Source organism: Nannobrachium achirus, assembly GCF_963921795.1.
Source record: "Nannobrachium achirus genome assembly, chromosome: 3".
NCBI classification, from domain to species: Eukaryota; Metazoa; Chordata; class Actinopteri; order Myctophiformes; family Myctophidae; genus Nannobrachium; species Nannobrachium achirus.
The window spans coordinates 51,568,874-51,590,963 of NC_137812.1; the positions used below are offsets into that span (position 1 = coordinate 51,568,874).

The 22,090-nt window shown below is 44.2% G+C and overlaps 1 protein-coding gene across 5 annotated transcripts in view; it reads right to left on the reverse strand.

Annotated features, from left to right (window-relative positions):
- Window positions 1-22,090, reverse strand: part of lrba (LPS-responsive vesicle trafficking, beach and anchor containing) — a 359,744-nt gene that overhangs the window by 188,751 nt on the left and 148,903 nt on the right. For all 5 annotated transcript variants that reach the window (XM_080722061.1, XM_080722063.1, XM_080722062.1 and 2 more), the window contains exons 34-35: window positions 16,915-16,979; window positions 13,890-13,998 (exon numbers count right to left, since the gene is read on the reverse strand). In XM_080722061.1, coding sequence (XP_080578187.1) covers window positions 13,890-13,998; window positions 16,915-16,979 — 174 coding nt within the window. The remainder of the gene's footprint in view (window positions 1-13,889; window positions 13,999-16,914; window positions 16,980-22,090) is intronic.

Consider the following 22,090-nt stretch of genomic DNA (forward strand, 5'->3'; position numbering starts at 1 on the left):
GATATTACATTTTCATATCGTCCTATCCCTAGTTGTGTGTGTTGTTATGTCTACAGATGGAGGGATTGGGATGTGTGTCCAACCCACAGTGACGGCTATACATCACTGCAGCGACCGCTACATGACAGCTAGCTACAGCTGATGGCAGCCGTCACTCAAAGGGTTGTGAGTGACATGTTATAAATAGCATTCAGGGCTTTTGGTGTTCTCTGTGTGTGTGTGTGTGTGTGTGTGTGTGTGTGTGTGTGTGTGTGTGTGTGTGTGTGTGTGTGTGTGTGTGTGTGTGTGTGTGTGTGCGGGTGTGCGTGCGTGTGTGCGCACATGAGTCTAAGTTGTTGTGCATGTGTGCACAAATGCATGTGGAATGTCTGAATGTATTCCTGTCTGTGCACGTGCGTGCGTTTGAGAGCATATCTCTTTATAAGCCTTTGTTCTAGCGATCGTGTTGCCTCTCCCCGAGTCATTTAATCTTAAACAGCCTTTTGTGCAACAAAGACTTCTCCTCACAAACAGCAGCACTGATGCACTGATCCAGTGAACTCACTTCTCATCCATGCCCCTCTCCCCTCCCTCTCCCTCTCTCTCTCTTTGTGTTCCGAGATGCACGGGCTTTCTCTGCCGTTCACGACCAAAGCTACGACCATAAAACCTAATGAGCATCAGCTCAATGTTAATGTCATTAACTTGGGGGCGGGGGAGGAGGGGAAGGAGAGGATCACTTTACAGGCCCGGAGGAGGGGAGGAGGGAGGGGGAGAGAGAGAGAGGGGGAACAATGACGGCGGGCGCTAATTAGCCCGCTATCGTCTGGGCTTTCATGGCATCTCTCAGACAGTCAATTCAATTACTCCCATCTAAACAGGCACGCACCCAGCAAACAGGCTTTATGAAAAGAGAGCGAGAGGCATGAGAAAAGAGACGGGGTGGAAGCTAGGGATGGGACGATACGCGATATTATCGTTTATCGCGATAAAAAACACTCAAGATAATCGTATCGTGGAGATTTAATTTATCGTGATATTGTCCTCCGTCATGCACTGGGATCAATTCACCTTTTATTTGCTATTTGTTTATCACTTAAACACACTATAATTGATAAAATGTACTTATAATAATATACATACTTATTACTTGATACAGTCCTTTTTTCACTCTCTATCAAATGTCTTCGCCAAAAAATAGCAGATCTACAAGCTCACAACGCGTCGCGATGCGACACGTTGTGAGCTTGTAGATCGGCTATTTTTTTGGCAAATGTTCCACCCGGGATAATGGATTTTGATTATCGCGATAATATCGTAAATCGCTTTCTTTCTTTTGTCACAATAATCGTGATATGAAATTTTCATATCGTCCCATCCCTAGTGGAAGCAAGGCGGAGAGAAAGAGAGAGAGAGAGCAGAGAGGAAAAGAAATGACTGGGGTACAGTTATCTGCCCCCTCTCATCTGCCCTTATGCTCCAGAGCGCCACATTTCACCTCTAATGAACAGAACCATAAAAACACACCTTTCCATTTCTCTCTTTTTCCGTCCTCCTCTCTTCCTCCCACTCGCCCATCCTTTCTTCTTTTTTATCACCCTTCCCCTCTCCCTCCCCTATATCACTTTCTCCCTTCCTTTCCTTGCTTCACACACACACCAGCCTCCCCTCTGGCTCCGTCCCTCCCGCTCTCTCAGGGGCGTCAATTGGGTATGGCAGGGGTATGCAGCTGCCATACCCTGGGTCCAGGGGGGAAAATAAAAGTTGCTTTTAAATATAAATCCATGAATGTCTCTTTGTCTATCTGTGCTGGTTATTATGTTGTTAAATTACAGTAAAATAACTACAAATGCAAAATGTAACAAAATGGTCACTTTAACAAGGTATTATAATTATATTCTCCACACTTGTATTCTCCCCATCTTGACAAAATGGTATATTCCCAGGTTCCGCAGGTCAGCTGCACAGGTGCAATGCATTATTATTGTTAATTGTGGCACGTTTACTAACATGCCAAGTTTAGCTGCACTTGAACAACCGTTCCATGCTGCCATATCCACCCCAAGAAACCATGGAAAAATAGAATGTACTTCTTAAAATAAGTGTATCACGCCTGTTGCTAAGGTATGGCACATGACTGGTGTCTTCGCGCGTGTGCAAGACACCAGTCATGTTGCCATACCTTAGCTTTTTCTGAACTGACGCCACTGCGCTCTCTCTGTCCATCCTGTAAAGTGTGGTGGATCTGCAGATCTCCTGCACATTAAGGATCCTATTAGATAGAGAACCTCGGAAAGGTAATTGGATTTCCAGTCCTCCCAGTTATCTTCATCTGTGTTCTAACCCTGGGACCGCTGTAATAACTTACTCCCAGTGCCGCAGATAACTCAATTCTACCCCTCCCAGAGAGAGAGAGAGAGAGAGAGAGAGAGAGAGAGAGAGAGAGACAGAAGAGACTGAGAGGGAGGGACAGAGGGAGAGAAAGAAAAACAGACAGGTGGAAAAGGGACAAAAGGAAAACAGAGAGAGAGAGAGAGACAAACAAGATGAAAGAGAATGGAAGAGAGAAAGGAGAGATGCACGATGAGAGAGAGACAGACGGAGAGCATGTACGTTATCTACATCAAGGCACTCCTCTATCACTGCCGTCTCAAGGATATGAACTCTGACAGAGAGCCATCATAAATACGGTTTTATCTATTGAATAATTCACTCCTCTGATGCCCTGCTCGCCATTAACTTCCACCCTCTAAATAAAGGCTAGATGGTCAACATACTGTATAGCCCGATGAGACGGAGAGAAGGAGAGAGGAGGAAGACAGAGAGAGGAGAGACACACACAGAGAGATGGGATGGCAGTAGGATGCAGGTTCTGAAGTGATACTACTGTAGCTACCTGCAGGCTGACCTGCCTGCTCTGTGTACGTGTAACAGTAACTCATATCGTCACTGTCGGGCAGAAACCTCGTATCTCCAAGTTTCAGATTTGTACGTTTTTTGCTTCATCATACAAGGCCGTCGCACAGAAGTAGTGAAAACAGCTGATCTACAAGCACACAATGCAATGCAAGCACACGAGGCATTGTGTTCTCGTAGATCGGCTGTTTTCACTGGTTTAAATCGTTTTTACAATGATTCATGCAAAACGAACGGTTTTGGACTTATAGTCCAGTAAAAATAAAGCTGAGGTTGGAAAAAATTGTGTTATTTAGTTTTTCAACTGATTCTGACAGGAAATTAGGTCTACTAGCCAGGATAAAAAAAACTACCATAATCTGCTCACTGCAAATACCCACAGTGGCCAAATCAAGTTGGGCTCCCATCGACTTTCTATCCAGGAGGAAAATACCCAGAAAAAAGATCTGCTTTAAGTAGGATGTGAGGGGTCTAACTAGGGGTTTGTCATGATGCTGAATCCATTGCAAGCATTTGTTTTGCACAAAAAACATTCATTGGCCCCAGAAAACGCCCACAAAACTGATGAAAAGTGATGACTCATCACTTTTCATCACTAAACCATCATTTTCTGGGGCCATTTCTAGCCCAAGGAATGTTTTTTGAGCAAAACAAATGCTTGCAATGGATTCAGCATCATGACAAACCCCTAGTTAGACCCCTCACATCCTACTTAAAGCAGATTTTTTTCTGGGTATTTTCCTCCTGTATAGAAAGTCGATGGGAGCCCAACTTGATTTGGCCACTGTGGGTATTTGCAGTGAGCAGATTATGGTAGATTTTTTATCCTGGCTAGTAGACCTAATTTCCTGTCAGAATCAGTTGAGAAACTAAATAACACAATTTTTTCCAACCTGAGTGGATTTATTTCCTAGAATTACTAGACTATTACGAGGTTTCCACCCGACAACGACGATATATTTATGAATGTTTACTTGTACACAAACCGGCTGACCTGAAGTAGGGAAATAATATAAGATAGCTGAAAAACATATCAAATCCCCTCTGCCCCACCGCTACCCCACCCAGGGGGATGTTTCCCTGGCCTGTTATTTTTATTGTTGCAGTGCAAAATGAAACCGGTGTGGCTCGGGAGGGAGGCTCGGTCTAGAGCCCGCTGAATGGAGGCAAAAATCAATACAGCAATATCAGAGGCCCCCCCCCCCTGACTTATCAGCGGCTCACTTCTTTTCAGAGGTCACCGAGGAGCAACTACATTTAAGTGGCAAATTCAATCGTGAAACATAGTTTGGGCTGAGCCACAGTATGGGGGTATATCTGATCAAGGTCTGATTGGACAATTGGGAAGGGGGGAGGGAGGCTGCCACAATTGGCGCCGAATCGGTTTTCAGAAATAAAATAAATAAAAGTTACAGCTTTCAATTAGTTGCGTATTGTAGGAGAGGAGGGTTCAGAGGTCATGACACAGAGGTTTGGGCTGCATGACCGACACAAAGTCAATATGGGCTCATGCAGCTAATACCGCCACACTGGTCAAAATGTAAGGTTTTCAAACATGTGGAAAACGGCCACAAAACACAGAGAACAAGGGCTTTCCTGCAATTCTGTGGCCCGTTATATATGTCACAGTTAGATTCAGTTAGATTGAGAACAGGAGCGCTTGTTTTTGGGTACAACGTGGAGCAGGCGGTGCATCCTTCGGGGAACTAGGATTTGACTGAGGTTAGGGTTAGGGTTAGGTTTAGGCATAGTTTTACTGAGGTTAGGGGTAGGTTTAGGCATAGTTTTACTGAGGTTAGGGTTAGGTTTAGGCATAGTAGCATTCTCCAGGTTAGCATTCACCAGCTACCACTGAGACAAGGGCTTCTTCCACATCCAGGTGAACAAAAACAAGCGCTCATTTCCCAATCTAACTGGTTTCTCAAACTAACTGTAACATATACACTACAATCGCACAATTTGTACATAGTTTTGTATGAGAATTAAAGAGTGATTTATGTGTTCTGTAATGTCACTCTCCAAATAAAGTTTCTATAGTTTTTCTAATCAACTCAAATCAGTGATAGCGTCACATCATCTTAAGGTGATGTTATGTTGTTGCAGTAAGCCTGCCCACCAGCATGGAGTTTGTGGGTTAAAATCCAACGTGGTGTATCCGGCTTTGTCAAGCGTCTATACCAGGGGTCTTCAACGTTTTCAGGCCAAGGAGCCCTTAGTTGAGAGAGAGATGAAGCTGGGACCCCCACAACCTTTTCATAGATTCCATATAGTGTCATTGTTTGACAGCGCAATCATCAGTGTATTTTGGATTCATGTCAATTTGTGTTTTCAGATATTTAACCACTTGAACCGTCAATACTTAATAAACCTGACCTTTCACTCTGTACTTAGTCTGCTCTTTTTCCCCTCTAGCAGAAAATAGCCTATCTACAAGCTCACAACACCTCACAGCACGAGGCGTTGTGAGCTTGTAGATCTGCTATTTTTGGATAAAGTTCTCAGAATATGGACCCTAGCGTTCAAGTGGTTAATATAGAAAAGGAGAAAAAAAGGTTTCTATCATACAAAGATTTGGAGGACCCCCTGTAGTAACTCTGAGGACCCCCTGTTGAAGACCCCTGGTCTATACGAACACAATTGGTCTACAGGTGTTCTGGGGGAGGGAAGCCGATGGGGAGGGTGATATTGTCATTGCACGTATTCCTACGCGCTGGGGCGGCACCTGTCAGCAGGGAGTGTTGGGCGGGAGGTGTAGGACGAAGGAGGCTCAACGACCTCCCGGTTGTGGCTCCTCACTACAGCAGTGACAACACACATGTGTGTGGGGAGGAATGAATTGGCATAAGGACTAAATTGGGGAGGAAAAAGGGGGGTAAAAAGCCAAAGGTATATAAAAAATCACACCCGTGTGAAGTGGAGCTGTGTGTGTGTGTGTGTGTGTGTGTGTGTGTGTGTGTGTGTGTGTGTGTGTGGATCATGTGTACCGATTTTTGTGACATTTGAAGAAAATATGTAGGAAAAGGAGCAAAAAGTGTGTTTTGGAGAAAATTCAAGATGGCGGAAAATCTATCATGGCGCAAATGGGCGTGGCCTATATGGGGAGATGCGTCATGACCCAAGGAATCCAGGGAAAAAATATTTTTAATTTTCCGACCTACGGTTCAAGAGTTACAGGCCAAAACGTAAAGTGGGGTGTTATGGCGCCACCATGCGGCCAAATGACACAATTATTTTTTATTTAATCCTTGAAATCATTATGAACCTCCTCTCCAAGTCTTGAAACTCTAGCCCCTATGGTTTGCGAGAGACAAATAATTGAATGTGAGTTTTTGCGATTCCCATTATAAGTCAATGGGGAAAATTAATTCACTAATAAATTAATATCAATTAAACTATAGAACCTTTCTCTTAGAAAAGTAATAGCCCACGATTCCCGAGTAAGCCGGTCGATTTGACATATGGCGCGAGTGTGTGGTGGCAAAACTGTGGGACTAGTGGCGTGCCGAAGTTTAGGAAGTTCAGGCTACATACAGACACACACACAGACAGACAGACACACAGACCCACACGGCCACGTATAGGGAGCCTGTGCTTCACACAGCTCCAAAAATATTTCTTATTACTGAGTTCTTACAATAAACGGTCTTAAAAACTACATTCTTAAGTGGAATTAATTTCCCCATGATATTTTTGAAGTGAGCACACTGGCACCAAAAAGCATGGGCCGTCTTGTCCAGGATGTCTTTATAAAACAATGTACAGCAGAGCCCTGAGCCTGAAGAGGAGAAAGCAGCTGAACTACTAAATAATGGAGAAGTGGAAGCTTTGTCCTTGGTTTCCTAGGAAGCCTGTCAGCCGGCACTCTGTTACCAAACACATGTCAGAGAGCGTTCACATCCAGCTTCCTCTCCCGGCACAATGCACACAAACCCAATGCAGCTTATGTGTACAACTATGACCTGAATGCTATCAAATCAACCGCGCCCGTGGTTATCGTCTCTCGATGTGTGCGTGAACTTAATGAGAGGAGATCCATCTAGGTTGGAAGCGTACACATACAGAGAAAGACCCGCATGGTGGACACCATGCCAGGAAATATGGACAGAAGACTAGAGGAAAGGCAAATAGAGATGACGGACCCACATAAATCCACACCAATAAGCCCTTTTGCAAATCCCGCCCCATTCTGCCCTGTTACTATGATAGGACATTTGACCCTGGGCAGATTGTTTTTATAGTGGCAGTGAATGGGATTTTTTTTCCCTTCATAGCCTCATTACAGCTATATAAAGTACCAAAGGAAAAACATCTAGGTGATATTAATAAAAAGGGAAGACAAAGGTACAGTAGTTACATTGCAAAACAGGGGGTTTACCCGAAAATATATGTTTTAATTTGTTTAATCCCAGTGGGACAGAATCCTCTTTGCAGATTCTTTTATAGTGGTAGTGGATGGGATTTTTTTCCCCTTCATAGCCTCATTACAGCTATATAAAGTACCACAAAAAACACATCTACGTGATATTAATAAAAAGGGAAGAAAAAGGTACAGTAATTACATAGCAAAACAGTAGTTTTCCCCCCGAAAATAAATGTTTTAATTAGTTTAATCCTCTGGATCAGAAAGAGAATAGACCGCGCATTGCATCCTGGGTAGGAAGAGGACAGAACTATAATCCTAACCTCACATAATAGGCTGGCTTTTCGTAATTCTGCCCATTTAAAATATATGTACCCAATCGTGACTCTTAGACCATTGATATGGTCCATGTGAACTAGTTTGTTGAAGCTTATTCATTATGATGAGCGAGATCACGGCCGAGATCGCGGCCGTACCGGGCGATCGCCGTGTCGCGCACTGCGGACAGTTTTGAAAGCCACATTTAACATTCTCCACTGCACAAACTCCACCCCCGATAGCAAAAAGTGAATGTTTTTTTCTGGTTGGCCAGTCAGGGAGTCTCAGGGACCAATCAGAAGGCTGACAAACGGTCTATTAGATCGATTTGGGAAGTTGGGGACAGTTGATCTGGATGAGCCAGGACAAAGAGGCTCTGATGCTGGTGAGTCATGAGGTACAGCGATGAGAGATGAGGATATGGGAACAGACAGGTCACATGGCTTCAGGCTATAGCAGGAAATAAAGGCTTATTTCAGCTTGTCATGTATTGTGCATATATGACATACAGTATGTGTCATCTCTCAGCCGGCAATCCTGTTTCAGCCTAGCACAGCTGTGCATGGCGTAAAACAGTTTGGGACAGTAAAATCAGGTACACCCCCTTAGGGGGTCCTCAGAGGAGTTACTACAGGGGGTCCTCCAAATCTTTGTGTGATAGAAATGTTTTTTTCTCCTTTTTTACATTAACCACTTAAACCCTAGTGTCCATATTCTGAGAACTTTAGCCAAAAATAGCAGATCTACAAGCTCACAATGCCTCGCAGCGCGAGGCGTTGTGAGCTTGTAGGTCGGCTATTTTTGGCAAAGAGGTTTGGTGTAGAGGGGGAAAAAAGTAAAGAGTGAAAGGTCAAGTTGATTAAGTATTGACAGTTCACGGGGTTATCTGAAAACACAAATTGACATGAATCCAAAATACACTGATGATTGTGCTGTCAAACAATGAAACTATATGGAATCTCTGAAAAGGGTGTGGGGGTCCCTCGCTTCATCTCTCTCTCAACAAAGGGGTCCTTGGCCTGAAAACGTTGAAGACCCCTGGTATACACTATACACAGCAAGTCACACACCTTTGGACGCTTTTGGAATTTATTACCAAAAATGTTGAGCTTTTTCTTAAGTTGCTCCCTTACGTGAAATCCGCCGAATCACATATCTTGCATCTAAAACCAGACTACGCGGTGCTCTGCTGATGATGACGACTACAGGGCAACTAGTTTAGTCAGAGTGCAGCTTCTTTCTAAAAAAGAAAATGACTGACAGCCAGAGTGAGGCGGGGTACAGACCCAGGGTCAGGAGGCCCCGGGTGTTGCCAGTCAGGCGGACGTAAAAAGCAGACAACCCCAGAACGTGGGAGACTGTGAAACACGGCAACCTGAGGCCAGAACTACTGACATGTGAGCGCTCCATTCGCTCCCCGGCCCGTCCCTCTGATGGACTTTCAACACTTGCATGGGTCCCCGCCCCCCTTTTGCCCCGACTGTAAGAGAGACCCTTCCTTGAACCTTAAAGAAAGCAGAACATTTTACTGCTAAGCTGGGGGGGTTGGAGCAAGACGAGAGCCGGAGGAGGAGGAGGAGGAGAGACGCTGGGTTTGAACGCACAGTCGAGTCCTTCAGGACTGTCTGCAGCATTTAATGCTACAGGGTTCTGAGACAGGAGATGGAGAGAGGAAGGGAGAGGACAGGGGTTGAAGAGATGGAGGGATGAAAGAGAGAGGGATGTAGAGGTAGAGAGAGAGAGAGGGGAAGATCAGATGCCGTATTCCTGTCAGTGGCAAAATACACCCCCAGAGGGAATATAATGGACAGGGCCTCAGTAGAGGGGAGGAAATTATTTCTGTGAGAATGTGTATGTGTGTGTGTGTGTGTGTGTGTGTGTGTGTGTGTGTGTGTGTGTGTGTACACACACACACATACATGCAACGTTGCCCGTCTGTTTGTCTGTCTGTGGCAGGCAAGTCCATGTATGGACTGGACATGCATGTAGGGCTGTCACGATATGACATTTTACATGACGATTAATTGTCACTCAAATAATTGGCGATTAACGATTTAATTGTGTATTTGTCGTTGATAATTACATTTCTGTTTGACTTTTAGGCTTTGAAGTTGCATATGGTAGACATGGCACATAACCTAAATATACAAATACATTACTGACATATTTGACAACTTACTACTTAAAAAATAACATTGATAGTGGAAATAGCCGATCTACAAGCTCACAACGCGTTGCGATGCGATGCGTTGTGAGCTTGTAGATCTGCTATTTCCACTATTTCTGAAATTTTTCAACATTCACGATTATGACGATTATGACAAAATAATTGCGATAATGTAAAATGATCACGATTAGACGATTATGTAATAATTGTGACAGCCCTACATGCATGCATGTCAGTCCATACATGGACTGCCATGTCAACTCGGAATAACATTGTTCAGATTTGCAGTGACCCTTCCCTTGGAAGGGTCCCACAGCAAAAGTGCACTAATGCATGAGCTAGGTCATTGAATGAGCACAATTTCCGAACGTATTTGCTGATGCGTTCCCCACAGATCGAAATGCAGATCTGTGCACTTCACTCACAGAGTGAATTGAGCAAAGTGTTCCTAGTGAAACACTATAGCCAGTTGAGCAGTCTTTGTGAGTGAAGCTCCTGCCATCCGTGCCCTAATAATGAACCCTCTTTCATAGTCACTTAGGTCTTTTTCTCTTGCCATCTTGAGCTAATCGAGGTCAACTGGGCCTGCTCAGCCTTTTTATACATACCACAGGGCATATTAGGATGTTAACGGCTCAACTGTAGAACATCTGTATGGAAGAATCTGCATTTTGTTATGAGTGGAAACTCAATTATTCTCTCAGTTAATTTAAAGTCTTTTAGAGTTTACAAGTGTAAAGCAAGTTTTGAAAGTCAGAGTAAAAAGAACGTTTAAGGACGTACTGAGCCAAGTGGTGCATATACTGTGTGTGTGTGTGTGTGTGTGTGTGTGTGTGTGTGTGTGTGTGTGTGTGTGTGTGTGTGTGTGTGTGTGTGTGTGTGTGAGTGTGTGTGCGTGCGTGCGTGCGCAGCAGTGCAGAGCTGGGCAGGGGGCATTTTCAAGGGTGCCCGTAGGTCAGGATATCAAGTGTGGTGCTGCGGCCGCACTTGAATGGTAAGGTTTGTGTTGGGAGCCGCCAAGGGAAGCAGGGAGGGGGGGGTGAGGGGAGGAAAGAGGAGAGAAAGAGGGTGGGGGTGGGGGGGTGAGAGGTAGAGTCTGTGGCGAGACTGAGAGGCTCAAGAATAAATTAAAACTACACCATGTTTGGCTAACGATATGTGCCAAGCATGATCTCCAGGCTCAATCTACACCCATGTGTGTGACTGTGTATAGATGTGTGTGAGTCAGTGTATAAGTATACAAACATGTGCATGTGTGCATATATGCACATAAGGTATGTGAATGTGTATAGTGTAGCAAGTCCATCGTGTTCATGTATGTGCTTGTGTGAATTTGTGCTCATGCATCCATGTATATGTTTGTGCGTGCGTGTGCGTGCGTGAGGCTGTGTGCACGTGGGTGGATAAGTGTGAGATGTGAGCAGTGATGGAAAAAGCACTCAATTGTTTTACTTAAATAAAGGTATCAATACTGCAATATAGAAATAGTCTGTTATAATTAGAAGTGGAATTCAGGGGCGCCCGCTGGCCTGGTGGTCAAGGCGCATACCACATACTAGGCTATGATGCCTGCTGGCGTCGCCGGTTCGATTCCCGATCCGGACGACCTTTGCCGCATGTCATTCCCCATCTCTCTCCCCATTTCCTGTCAGTCTACTATCCTATCAAATAAAGGCATAAAAAGCCCAAAAACAAATCTTTAAAAAAAAAAAAAAAAAAGAAGTAGTGGAATTCAGCATGTACTTGAGTAAAAGTATGAAAGTGTTGACATCAAAATATACTTTGAAAATAACAGATCTACAAGCTCACAACACGACACGTTGTGAGATTGTAGATCAGCTATTTTCAAATAGCCAAGTATAAAATAGGGCTAAAGTGGTTTAATGTATCTTTTTTAATATAATCATTCATATCTGCAAAGTACAATATTCGGATCCGAGATGTAGTGGAAACTACTGAGAACTGGAAATAGTCTGAAAATACCTCAAAATCGTACTTAAGTACAGTACTTAAGTAAATCTACCCAGTTACATTACACCACTGGATGTGAGAAAGCGAGTGTGTCATTATTACCATGCAGCAGAGTGTTGTGTTTGAAGAGTAAACATTTATTCTGTGGGTTCGCAGTGACAGAGCAGGAAGCTGAACGGACAGGGCTAAGCTAGCCAATGGGTCAACGAGCTGGGCTACCTCTCAGCTGTTTTAACTCTCAAATACCTGGAACGCGCCCGAGTCGTGTTAGATTTTAACTACTTTAACCATTATTGTATGCTTTAACCTTAGAAAAATAGCAGATATACAAGCTCACAGCGCGGCACCGAGTTTTGAAAAATCTTGAAAATGTGTGCAAGTCTATGAATATCTTTGACCCCGATCTTTGACCCGACTTCTAAATCCTTCCTCTAAATCAGTGGTTCTCAAACTTTTTCATGTCAAGCACCCCCAGAATTACAGGTATTTGGCCACGGACCCCCATCTCAACATATGTTGTTCCAGGGACTCCCCAGAAGCAAATATTTGAGTTACAAATGTTTGCTTTTAAGTAGATATATTCAAAGACTTGCAAAGAAAAATCATGATTTTTCAAAAATAGCAGATCTACAAGCTCGCAGCGCGGCACTCGGTGCCGCGCTGTGAGCTTGTAGATCTGCTATTTTTTAATGGTTAAAGCATCCACTAATCTTTGGCCTAAATGGGTTAATTAAATACGGCCTGACAGGGCACAAAAATATCAAGCTATCAACCTCTCCTATCAAAGCAGGCTTAATGCGATACGCCTAGAGCAACAAACACACTTTATTGTCCCAGTAGGACATGGCTGGAGCTCCCGTGGAGCTTACAGAAAGAAAGCGGGGAAAGGTAAATAAAGCAGCTTTTTCACGGTACAGGGGTGAGGAAAGAGCTCGCGACGCCTCATGTCACCGTTACATATTATACAATATATAACATTACTACTCAGGCTCCAATTAAAGCCGTTTTGTTTTTTTCTTGCACTGCTGTAATGTTTGCCATTGCAGACTCGTACTGTTATCTTACACTTCGGAAATCACATCAAGCACAGAGCTGCTTTAAACAGAACCTCATTTGTTTTGGTATTTATAAAAGCAACGTGATTTACTCAAGTGACGTGAAATGTGTGTCTGTGTTTCTGTAAGTCAAGGTACCGTACATCTGGGTGCTGGTCACTTTTAAATACTGTGCAATACAGTGTATGGACTGTATGAAGCATGCATTCATTTGAACATACAGTAAGCATATATGTTTTTGCATATTTTGGTGCTCTATGCAACAACGCATATCATTGATGTGCGTTCCGTAATACAGTGTTAATTTTAACTTGAGTGTACAAATGGAGACTCATGGGTACATTAGGTTACATTTGTTCGCACTCAAGAGTTAAGGGTCTATTTGCTTACATTTGTACACTCTCAGAGATAAAGCTACACAATGCAACTTATTTTTTGAGTGGTGTAAACACTCCCAATGCTTGACTAAGTGTGTAACTATGTATGAGTATGAGCTGCAATACCGCTGCGTGACCAAGTGGCGCTGTTGAGCAGCCGAGAGACACGCGCACACACACACAGGGTATCGCTTAATAAAATGAACTGCTACACACACACAGGCTACAGCTTAATGAAACAAACTACTCAAATACACCGCTCACTTCAAACTGGGTTTGATTTTTAAGTGAATACATTGTTATTTTAACCAATATGGATGGTACAGTATGTCTGTATGTGTACAATATGACATACAGTAACATTGTGATTGTATTTGGTCTCATCGCTAATGTACTCCAAAAAAGAGATCCTGTGTTCTGATAAGACCACTACTGGTTGACAAATGTCAAAATTCTATTTCCTGTGAGCAAGCAGGCATGTTCTATTAGCTCATCGGTAAAAAATAAATAAATAAAAAAGAGAGAGAGAGAGAGAGAGAGAGAGAGAGAGAGAGAGAGAGAGAGAGAGAGAGAGAAGAAAAAAGGAATCAGCACTTGTTTGGGGAACATGGGTTCGAATCCCGGGTATGACAAGAAAGTTACAGAGCACAGCTTTTAATGAACAGTGCAGCCATGTTGTGCCTGTGGTGGTACAGGCCAGGGTGTGGCTGTGTGGGTGTCTGCCCTCCGCAGCGTCTCAGTCTCACCTCAAACTCAGCATGTTTGTGTATGTCCTCAGCCCGCTGGCGGCTCAGGATGAACTCTGCCTCGTTAGCCACACGCACCAGGTGGTCCTTCATAGTGTGACTCAGCAATCTGAGAGAGAGAGGAGAGAGAGAGGAGAGAGAGGAGAGAGAGAGAGAGAGAGAGAGCGAGGGAGGGAGGGAGAGAGAGCGAGGCATGAATACACTGGAATAATGTGCATCCACTAATAACACAATTTACTGTGTGGCATAGAATGTATCTTTGCAGTACTGAACAGAATAAAACAATATATTGAACTATATGAAAAATGGTAAACTACATTTATCCACTGTTATATGTTATGTTAACGTTATGTTATCCTGCAGAGTGCTTCTGGAAGTCATACTGCATGTGATTGTGGCTGTTTGACTTTGACACATATTAATTAAATTAATACGTGGGCAATGTCTTATATAGAATAAAAGAAATAATGCACGCAAATAAAATACAAAACGCTGATGAAGGCTTTAGGCTGGAGGGTGCTCATCTCTTACTGCTGCTGTGCACCACAATAAATAAAAACAAGAAAAGGCTACACTTCTGAGAGCAAAATAATGTTTGGGTCAATGTCTTACTGTATATAGCCACTAGGTGAAAAGCGTGTGTACTGTATGCTTTCAAAGCATTTATTTAACAACACTACAAGATCCAGTAACTTGGTACAAAGGTCTGGCAGAACAGCCATGTAATAGCCATGAAACGACCAAATTGAAGCGTGCAAAATGAGCAGGAAATTAGATTTAGACACGGGAGCAGAGGAAGCCTTCGCTGGGGTGGAGGAGGTGCTAATTGATTTGTTAATGATATGCATCTGACAAGGAGGGGAGGACCCCGTCCATGTTGCTACATATGTAACTTGCCCCCTTTTATCTGTATTAATAAAACATGCTTGCACGCATGCGCGCGTGCGTGTGAGAAACGGGGAGACTACATGCATGCATGTTACGTGTGGGAGAGAGAGAGAGAGAGAGACTGGGTGAATGTCACTGGGAGACTATGCGTGTTTGACACACACACACAAACTGGTCAGAGAAACCACTACACGGCCCCTGAGGTCAGGCCTGCGCAAAGTGAAACAATAACAGGACAAGAGCAGTGGAGGAGGGGCCCCTGGTTGGGATGGTGTAGTGGGGGGGGTTAAGGGCCAGGGGCCGGGGATGAAACCCAAGCCTGCTGTTTCAGCACAGGGCAGCAGGGGAGCGGAGGTGCTGGGGCCTCCATAACCTCCTCTATATCCCCCCCCACCATCAATAACCCAGCCACTGGACCTCTTTATGATGCCCTGCTCTCAAACCCATATGGACATCCATACTGGTGGCGTGTACGCACGCACACACAAGTGCGCGCGCGCGCACACACACACACACACACACACACACACACACACACACACTGTCTTTACATGTGTCAGACATATGGTAGCTGTGTTGTTATTCAGTTCAACATGTGAGTGTAGTGTTATAAAATGTGTCTGAAAATATAATGACACCACCTTTATCATGTTAAATATGGTTATTTTGTAGTAGGTAATCATTTTATGACATAATATGACTATATGTTATTTGTCTCTGTATTGCTGTGACATGGATTACACCGTTCAGCAAAGTCATCTCAACAACTCAACCAATGGCATGTACAGTTCTACTCAAGAGTTATACACGTGTATTCCTGCATATCATTGAGCATGCGCGCACGCACGCACGCACGCACGCACGCACGCACGCACGCACGCTCCCACAAACACACTCACTCAGACATGTACACTAAACCACACCCATTTAAAGCAAGGGGCTGGTCGGGTAGTGTTTAAGGTTTCCATTGTAAATCCCCTCTCTAAGTCACTAATAATAGTGAGTTATAGCTGAATTAACCAGCCTCTTCAGTGGATTACAAACCCTGTCCTCCCCAAAGTAAACCGCAGAGTGGATCACTGGCCTCATTAGCATTAGCTGGGATTAGGCTGCACTAAAGCCAAAAGCCAGCGATCGATAATGTTAAGTGTGGCCCTGTAAGTGTAAAATGGAGGGTAGTTACAGTCTAAAGACAACAGCACGGTAGGAAAGGCAGAGAGAGCTCTGTTAGTAGAGAAGTCTGTTAGAGAGGAAGAGAGGAACGTGATAAACACCAACATGGATTTGAAAAAGCAAGAGGTCAAAACAGGCAATAAGCAGTAAGGTGAGAGACAAACGTCCAAATCAGGATGAAGGCTGAGCCGTCATTACAGTGATAGACAGAAGAACAGATAGATGGAAGACAGATAGAGACAGAGGGATGGAAGAACATGACAGAAAGACGAGAGGAAACAGTAGAGAGGGATGGGAGGACAAAGACATGGAGAGACACAATGACAAAAAGAAGAGAGGGATGATGGAGGACTGTGTGGCTTTGTGTGACATGAGGCCGAGATCCCGGACTCACAGGGGAGTCAGAGATCAAAATCCTTGTCAGCTAACTCTTCTCTCCCAGCCCCTCTACTATCCTCTCTCCTCTCCTCTCCCTTCTCTCCTGCTCTCCTCTCCCAACCCCTCTCCTCTCCTCTCCCTTCCTCTCTCCTCTTCTCCGTTCTCTCCTCCTCTCCCCTCCTCTCTCCTCTTCTTCGTTCTCTCCTCTCCCAACCCCTCAGGGATTATGGCGGGTATTGAACTGAGCCTTGAACTCAGGCTCCCCTTCATCCTCACTTCTCCCAGCAGGCTCCTCTTTCGTCTCACCATTGATTTTCTACTCTCCTGAACCTTCAATAGAGGGGCCCCGTCAGCGGTGCCTTGGGGACATTGATGGCCCAGAGGGCCACAGTGTGCTATTGATGACCACTCTGTGTGTGTACATTGGTAGAGGGAGGTTGACGGACAGGGATGCATTGAATGGCTGGACGGACGGATGGGAGGGTAATGAAGAGGTGTTGTTGGGGAAGAGATAGGAGAGGTGGACACTGTAGAATCAGTGGGATCAGTGGTAGGTCTCTGTGGAGGGTGGTGTTCAATAACCTACCTGCCCTCGTTTACCAGCTCAATAAAGGCCAGACCTGCGTTCTTCTGGATGGAGTTCTGCCACTCCTGTGAACAAACAAAGTGTCAGTGAGTACAGTGCAAAAGCAAGGACTAAATGGTAAAATGGTGCATTTACAGTATATAGCACCTTTATCCAAGGCGCTTTACAGAGATTGTGCATTACATTCACCCATGCACATTCAGACACCGATGGCAGAGCTCAACCATGCAAGGCACCAACCAACCTGCTCACTGGGAGCAACTAGGGGTTCAGCGTCTTGCTCAATGCTCAAGGACTCTTCGACACTAACTCTGGGGGAGCCCGGGATCGAACTGGGAACCCTCCATGTTCTAATTAATGATGGTTTCTCTAGCCCTGAGCCACTGCCGCCCGTCACAATAGTGAATTCAAATGGTGTATCATATCAACCACTAAAACCCTTTACTTGAGTTCCCCAGGGCTCTATATTAGGCATCCTCCTGTTTTCACTATAGAATACGTACCTTTGAAAAAATTGTCAATCTACAAGTTTACGTTGTGATGCATCGCTGAGCTTACAGACCAGCTATCTTTAGCAGAATGTTTTTTTTGCCACATTATGACATGGCCAGAATAGGTTTCAGGTTGTTAAGTGATGTATTTTGCCATTTTAGTGTGTCATATGGCCATAAATTGAACTAATTCTAACGATTGTAATCACAGAACTAGAGAGATGCAATTGGAAATTGCAAGTGTGGTTGCCATTGACTCTAATTAGCCAATCAGAGAGGGGGAAAAGGATGACATCACGATATCAAGGTATATATACGGGGAGATTGTGATGTCTGATTGGCTGAAGGGTTACATGAGATGATGAGTAAGAACGCCGATAACAATAGTGTGTTGCCCTGCGGGGCAACCACACTAATTAAGAAAGCATAGTGAAACAATGTTCACATAACAGAATTCCATTTATGGGCATAAAGGGACAAGGACAGACAGATACAGGAATCTCCATATAAAGTGACACAGGCAGGCAGACAGACAGACAGACAGACAGACAGACAGACATCATCTCCATATACGGGTATAAAAGGGACACACAGATGTGTACAATGGGTATTGCATAACTGGAGGGGCATGCGTTCCCAATCCTAACAGGCATCATTCCCAATGGGCACTGGCCTACAATCTATACATTTCTGTCTGTGTACTGTATCTGTCTCTTTGCTATACTCTACACTACAGTGTAACAAATATGAAGATGACTGACACTGACTGGCTTCCAACTAAGTACTCTGACAACAGTTACTGCACAAGTGTATACTTCCGGGCTGAACTGGGATATCAATTCGGCCCTGGCATCATGGCCCAGATTTGGCCACCACAACCAGCGCAAACCGAACATAGAAGATCTACAAGCCTACAACGCGTCGAGGCAGCAACGCTTTGTTATATACTGTTATATGGGTGGGACTCCGGGGCCACAGTAGCCTGTGATTGGGTTACTAGGTCGGCATTCAGATGATAGACAAGGTAGTGGGCCAATCATGGCATGTCTCTCTGCTCTGTGGGCCACTGCTACTGAAGAATTGTCCATCTCCAGTTTCTCCACTTAGTGGCCGCCCAGCCCAAAAATTACTTTTGGGCCCACTGGTCCACTAATGGTCTTCCCACTGGGCATATTAGTCCATGGGCCATACGAGATGTCGGTATCCGACATTTTTGAAAAGCTCTATATCTGTAGATTATATTTTGGTATGATAACCCTTTCTGAGACACAGCTAAATTGGTGTTATGAGCCGCTAGAGTTGGTGTCCCATTAACTTAATATACAGGGGGAAAAAGGCAAAAAAATAATCTGCTTTAAGTAGCATATGAGGGTTCAAACTAGGGGTTTTCCATGATTCTGAATCCATTGCAAGCATCTGTTTTGCACGAAAAACATTCCTTGGGCTAAAAACGGCCACACAAGACTATGGTTTAGTGAGGAAAAGTGATGAGTCATCACTTTTCCCACTTTTGTGGGGGCCATTTTAGCCCAAGGAATGTTTTTCGTGCAAAACAAATGCTTGCAATGGATTCAGCATCATGAAGAAACCCTAGTTTGACCCCTCATATGCTACTTAAAGCAGATTAATTTTTTGCTTTTTTCCCCACTGTATATTAAAACCCATTTAGTGCTCCAGACATGAACGGGTTAAATGTCCAGCGTGCCGCCCGCAGGCTCCCATACGCATCCATTGTCTTATTTTGAAGGCCAGAAGTCCATTGCGTAAACACTTCCATGTTGTCATGTCATGACGTCATTCACCGGAAGTGATCGTCATCAACATGCGGTTGTGTAATGGCGGATCGTTGCCTTTCAACATGTGTTTTATTAGCGAGAATCTAATGCCATCCTTGGCTTTAAAAGTGTTTGGAGAAAATGGACATTAAAGATGTGATTCCCCATCGGCCTCCATGTTATGGGATTACTATTTTGTGCATGTGGATCCGTGATGATGATGAATCGGCGAGGCCGATCGTGCCAGGACCTTCCGCCCGGCTACAGGGTAGGAGAACCGGCGTTACTCCATATACAGTACTTTTCGCGAGTATACTCGGGATCGGCACTCTAAATACTCGAGTATTTTTCACGAGTATTCTCGGGATTGGCTACAAATGAGTTAAGTTAATGGGACACCAACTCTAGCGGCTGATAACACCAATTTAGCTGGGTCTCAGAAAGGGTTATCATGCCGAAATATAATCTACAGATATAGAGCTTTTCAAAAATGCATGGTAACCTTTGCCACCTTTCGGATACCGACACCTTCTTATGGCCCATGGACTATATGGCCCGGTATGAAAGATGCCCTGTCAACCCCTGGTATACCTTAAGAAATTCTAAAGAGATAAAGTTACTTCTTTTGGCAAAGACTACACAGTAAATCCTTAGACCCTTAACCTCTTACAACCCGTCGCCTCTTGAAACGTTGTGAGCTTGTAGATCTGCTATTTCTCGCAGAATGTTTGCCTATTATGACATGCCCAGAAGGATGTGAGGGATCATATGGTTAACGCTGAGGATTTTACCGTGTACAAGCCCAACGCTGTAAGGGCAGAAGGTAAAGGAAAGAGTGTGGCGAGGAGGTGGACACATTTATCACCAGAGACGGCACTCATTTACCACGGCTCTCTCCGAGCGGCGTTATGGTTGGAGGTGTCAGTCTAAACAATTAAACAAAACCACAACCGAGCGTGACTTTAAATCCTCAACTACGACGGATGACAGAGGGACGGAGGGAAAGGGAAGAGAAGAAAAAAAAACTGGGAGGGAAGAGAGAAAGTCGGCGGTCATCGCCTCTCGTGTTCCGTTCAATATTTCAACACCTCCGACACGAGCGTCAAAAGAATAATAAAGCAACAAGGTCAGGAGGCCTGTCTGAACTTCACAGTACAGCTACTCCCACTCCTTCCTCTCAGGGGAGATGGGAGAAAAATGTCTTACAAACCTCAGGTTAAAAGACTTGAAGCACCGCTCTACTCGTCAAAAAAAAAAAGATTAAATAAAATCATTAATCACGTCTCGAGAGCGCAGCACTGCAGATTCATTCATATAATTCGCTGAAACCTCTGGAATATATTACATGTCTTCGTTGCAGTTGAAAAGACAAAATCTGGTGAAGTAAAACCTGTCTACATGGTTTAAGAGAGTAGAAGTACAAAACAAAAAAAAAGTGTAAAAACAAGTTGAACGGTTTAACAATCTGAAAATGTACCTGCATGCTTGCAATTTAGCTTGATAGCATGTATTTTGCTGTGTGTATGTCCATTTGAAAGGCTATAAGGGTGTGTGTGTGTGTGTGTGTGCGTGCGTGCGTGCGTGCGTGCGTGCGTGTTAGCATGCATATTTAACTCTGCTCTCATCACGCGTTGAAGCTGATAGGGGAAGTTGTGTTTATGTACAGAGTAGTCTTTCAGTAAACCCAGGGAGCCCGCAGGAGGGGAAATAGACTATCAGCGCCACAAAGAGGAAGGAAAGTTTCATTTACAAACACTCACAATACACATCCACAAGTGTTTGCGCCATGTTTGATGATTTTCAACTTCGTGTGCAGCTTTTACCCCTCAAAAACAGGACAAAGCGTAAAAAACACCCATCAGAACCAATCATACGCCAAGGCAACATAAACCACTCTCCCTGAAAGGCCTGTATACCGTCACTCCGTAACCAACTGTACTTTTCACGAGGGGAAAACAACAAACGACATCTTAGACCTTTTATTCAGAAGTGCTTTCTGTCCCGGCAGGCCATATTGGCATTGATGGTGTTTACAATACATTCAAACCCAGAGAGGGCCACAGAGGGAATAGCAGAGAGTCTGGGGTGGAGTGGAAACACTGTTTTGGAGCTGAGTGCTGGCAGAGTTGTTTTGTGGCTGAAGCTGGCTATAGGGCTTCAGGGAGGAAGTATGTGAGAGTCACCCCGGGGGCCTTCCAGTTGAAGGACATTTACCATGAGCAGCAGCTTGCTGTGGGAGGGATATACAAGACCAGAGCAGGCCAGACTGGGCCAAAACCTTAGACTAGCCAAGACCAGAACATGGAGCTGGTGTGAGTGCTGTCTGTTGTCTATGTACAGTACATGTACCGTAATAGTCAGCATGTGAGTCCTGTATTCACGAATAGTGATTTTTAGTATTCGAATTATTCGACCTCAAAGTATTCGAATAGTCGAATATTCGACAGGACTGGCCAAACTGTCAAATATTAAGTAAGCAAGAGGCGAACATTGTGAAAATAGCCGATCTACATGCTCACAACGGAGCATGTAGATCTGCTATTTTCACAATATTTATCTGTGGAACCGAGTCACATTAAATGTAATACCTACATCCTACAATTCCAAGTGCTTGTCAGGGTGAGGGTCCCCAGTGCAAATATGTTTATTTTGGGGGTCACAGCCTAAAAAGGTTTGAGAACCCCTGGTATAGAGCATTAACAAATTCATCCACCAGGGGATGACTTCCTATCTAAGCCAAGCTTTATAAACTATATATTTTTTAAAGAGAAAACAATAAAAAAATGAATATTCGACTTCGGTGAACAACGTCGAATAGTGACTTAGATATTCGAATATTCGGTGAATGCCCTACTGTATATACACAGTATGTCTGTGAACGTTGCCACTAATCTTGTCTGCATTTCTAAA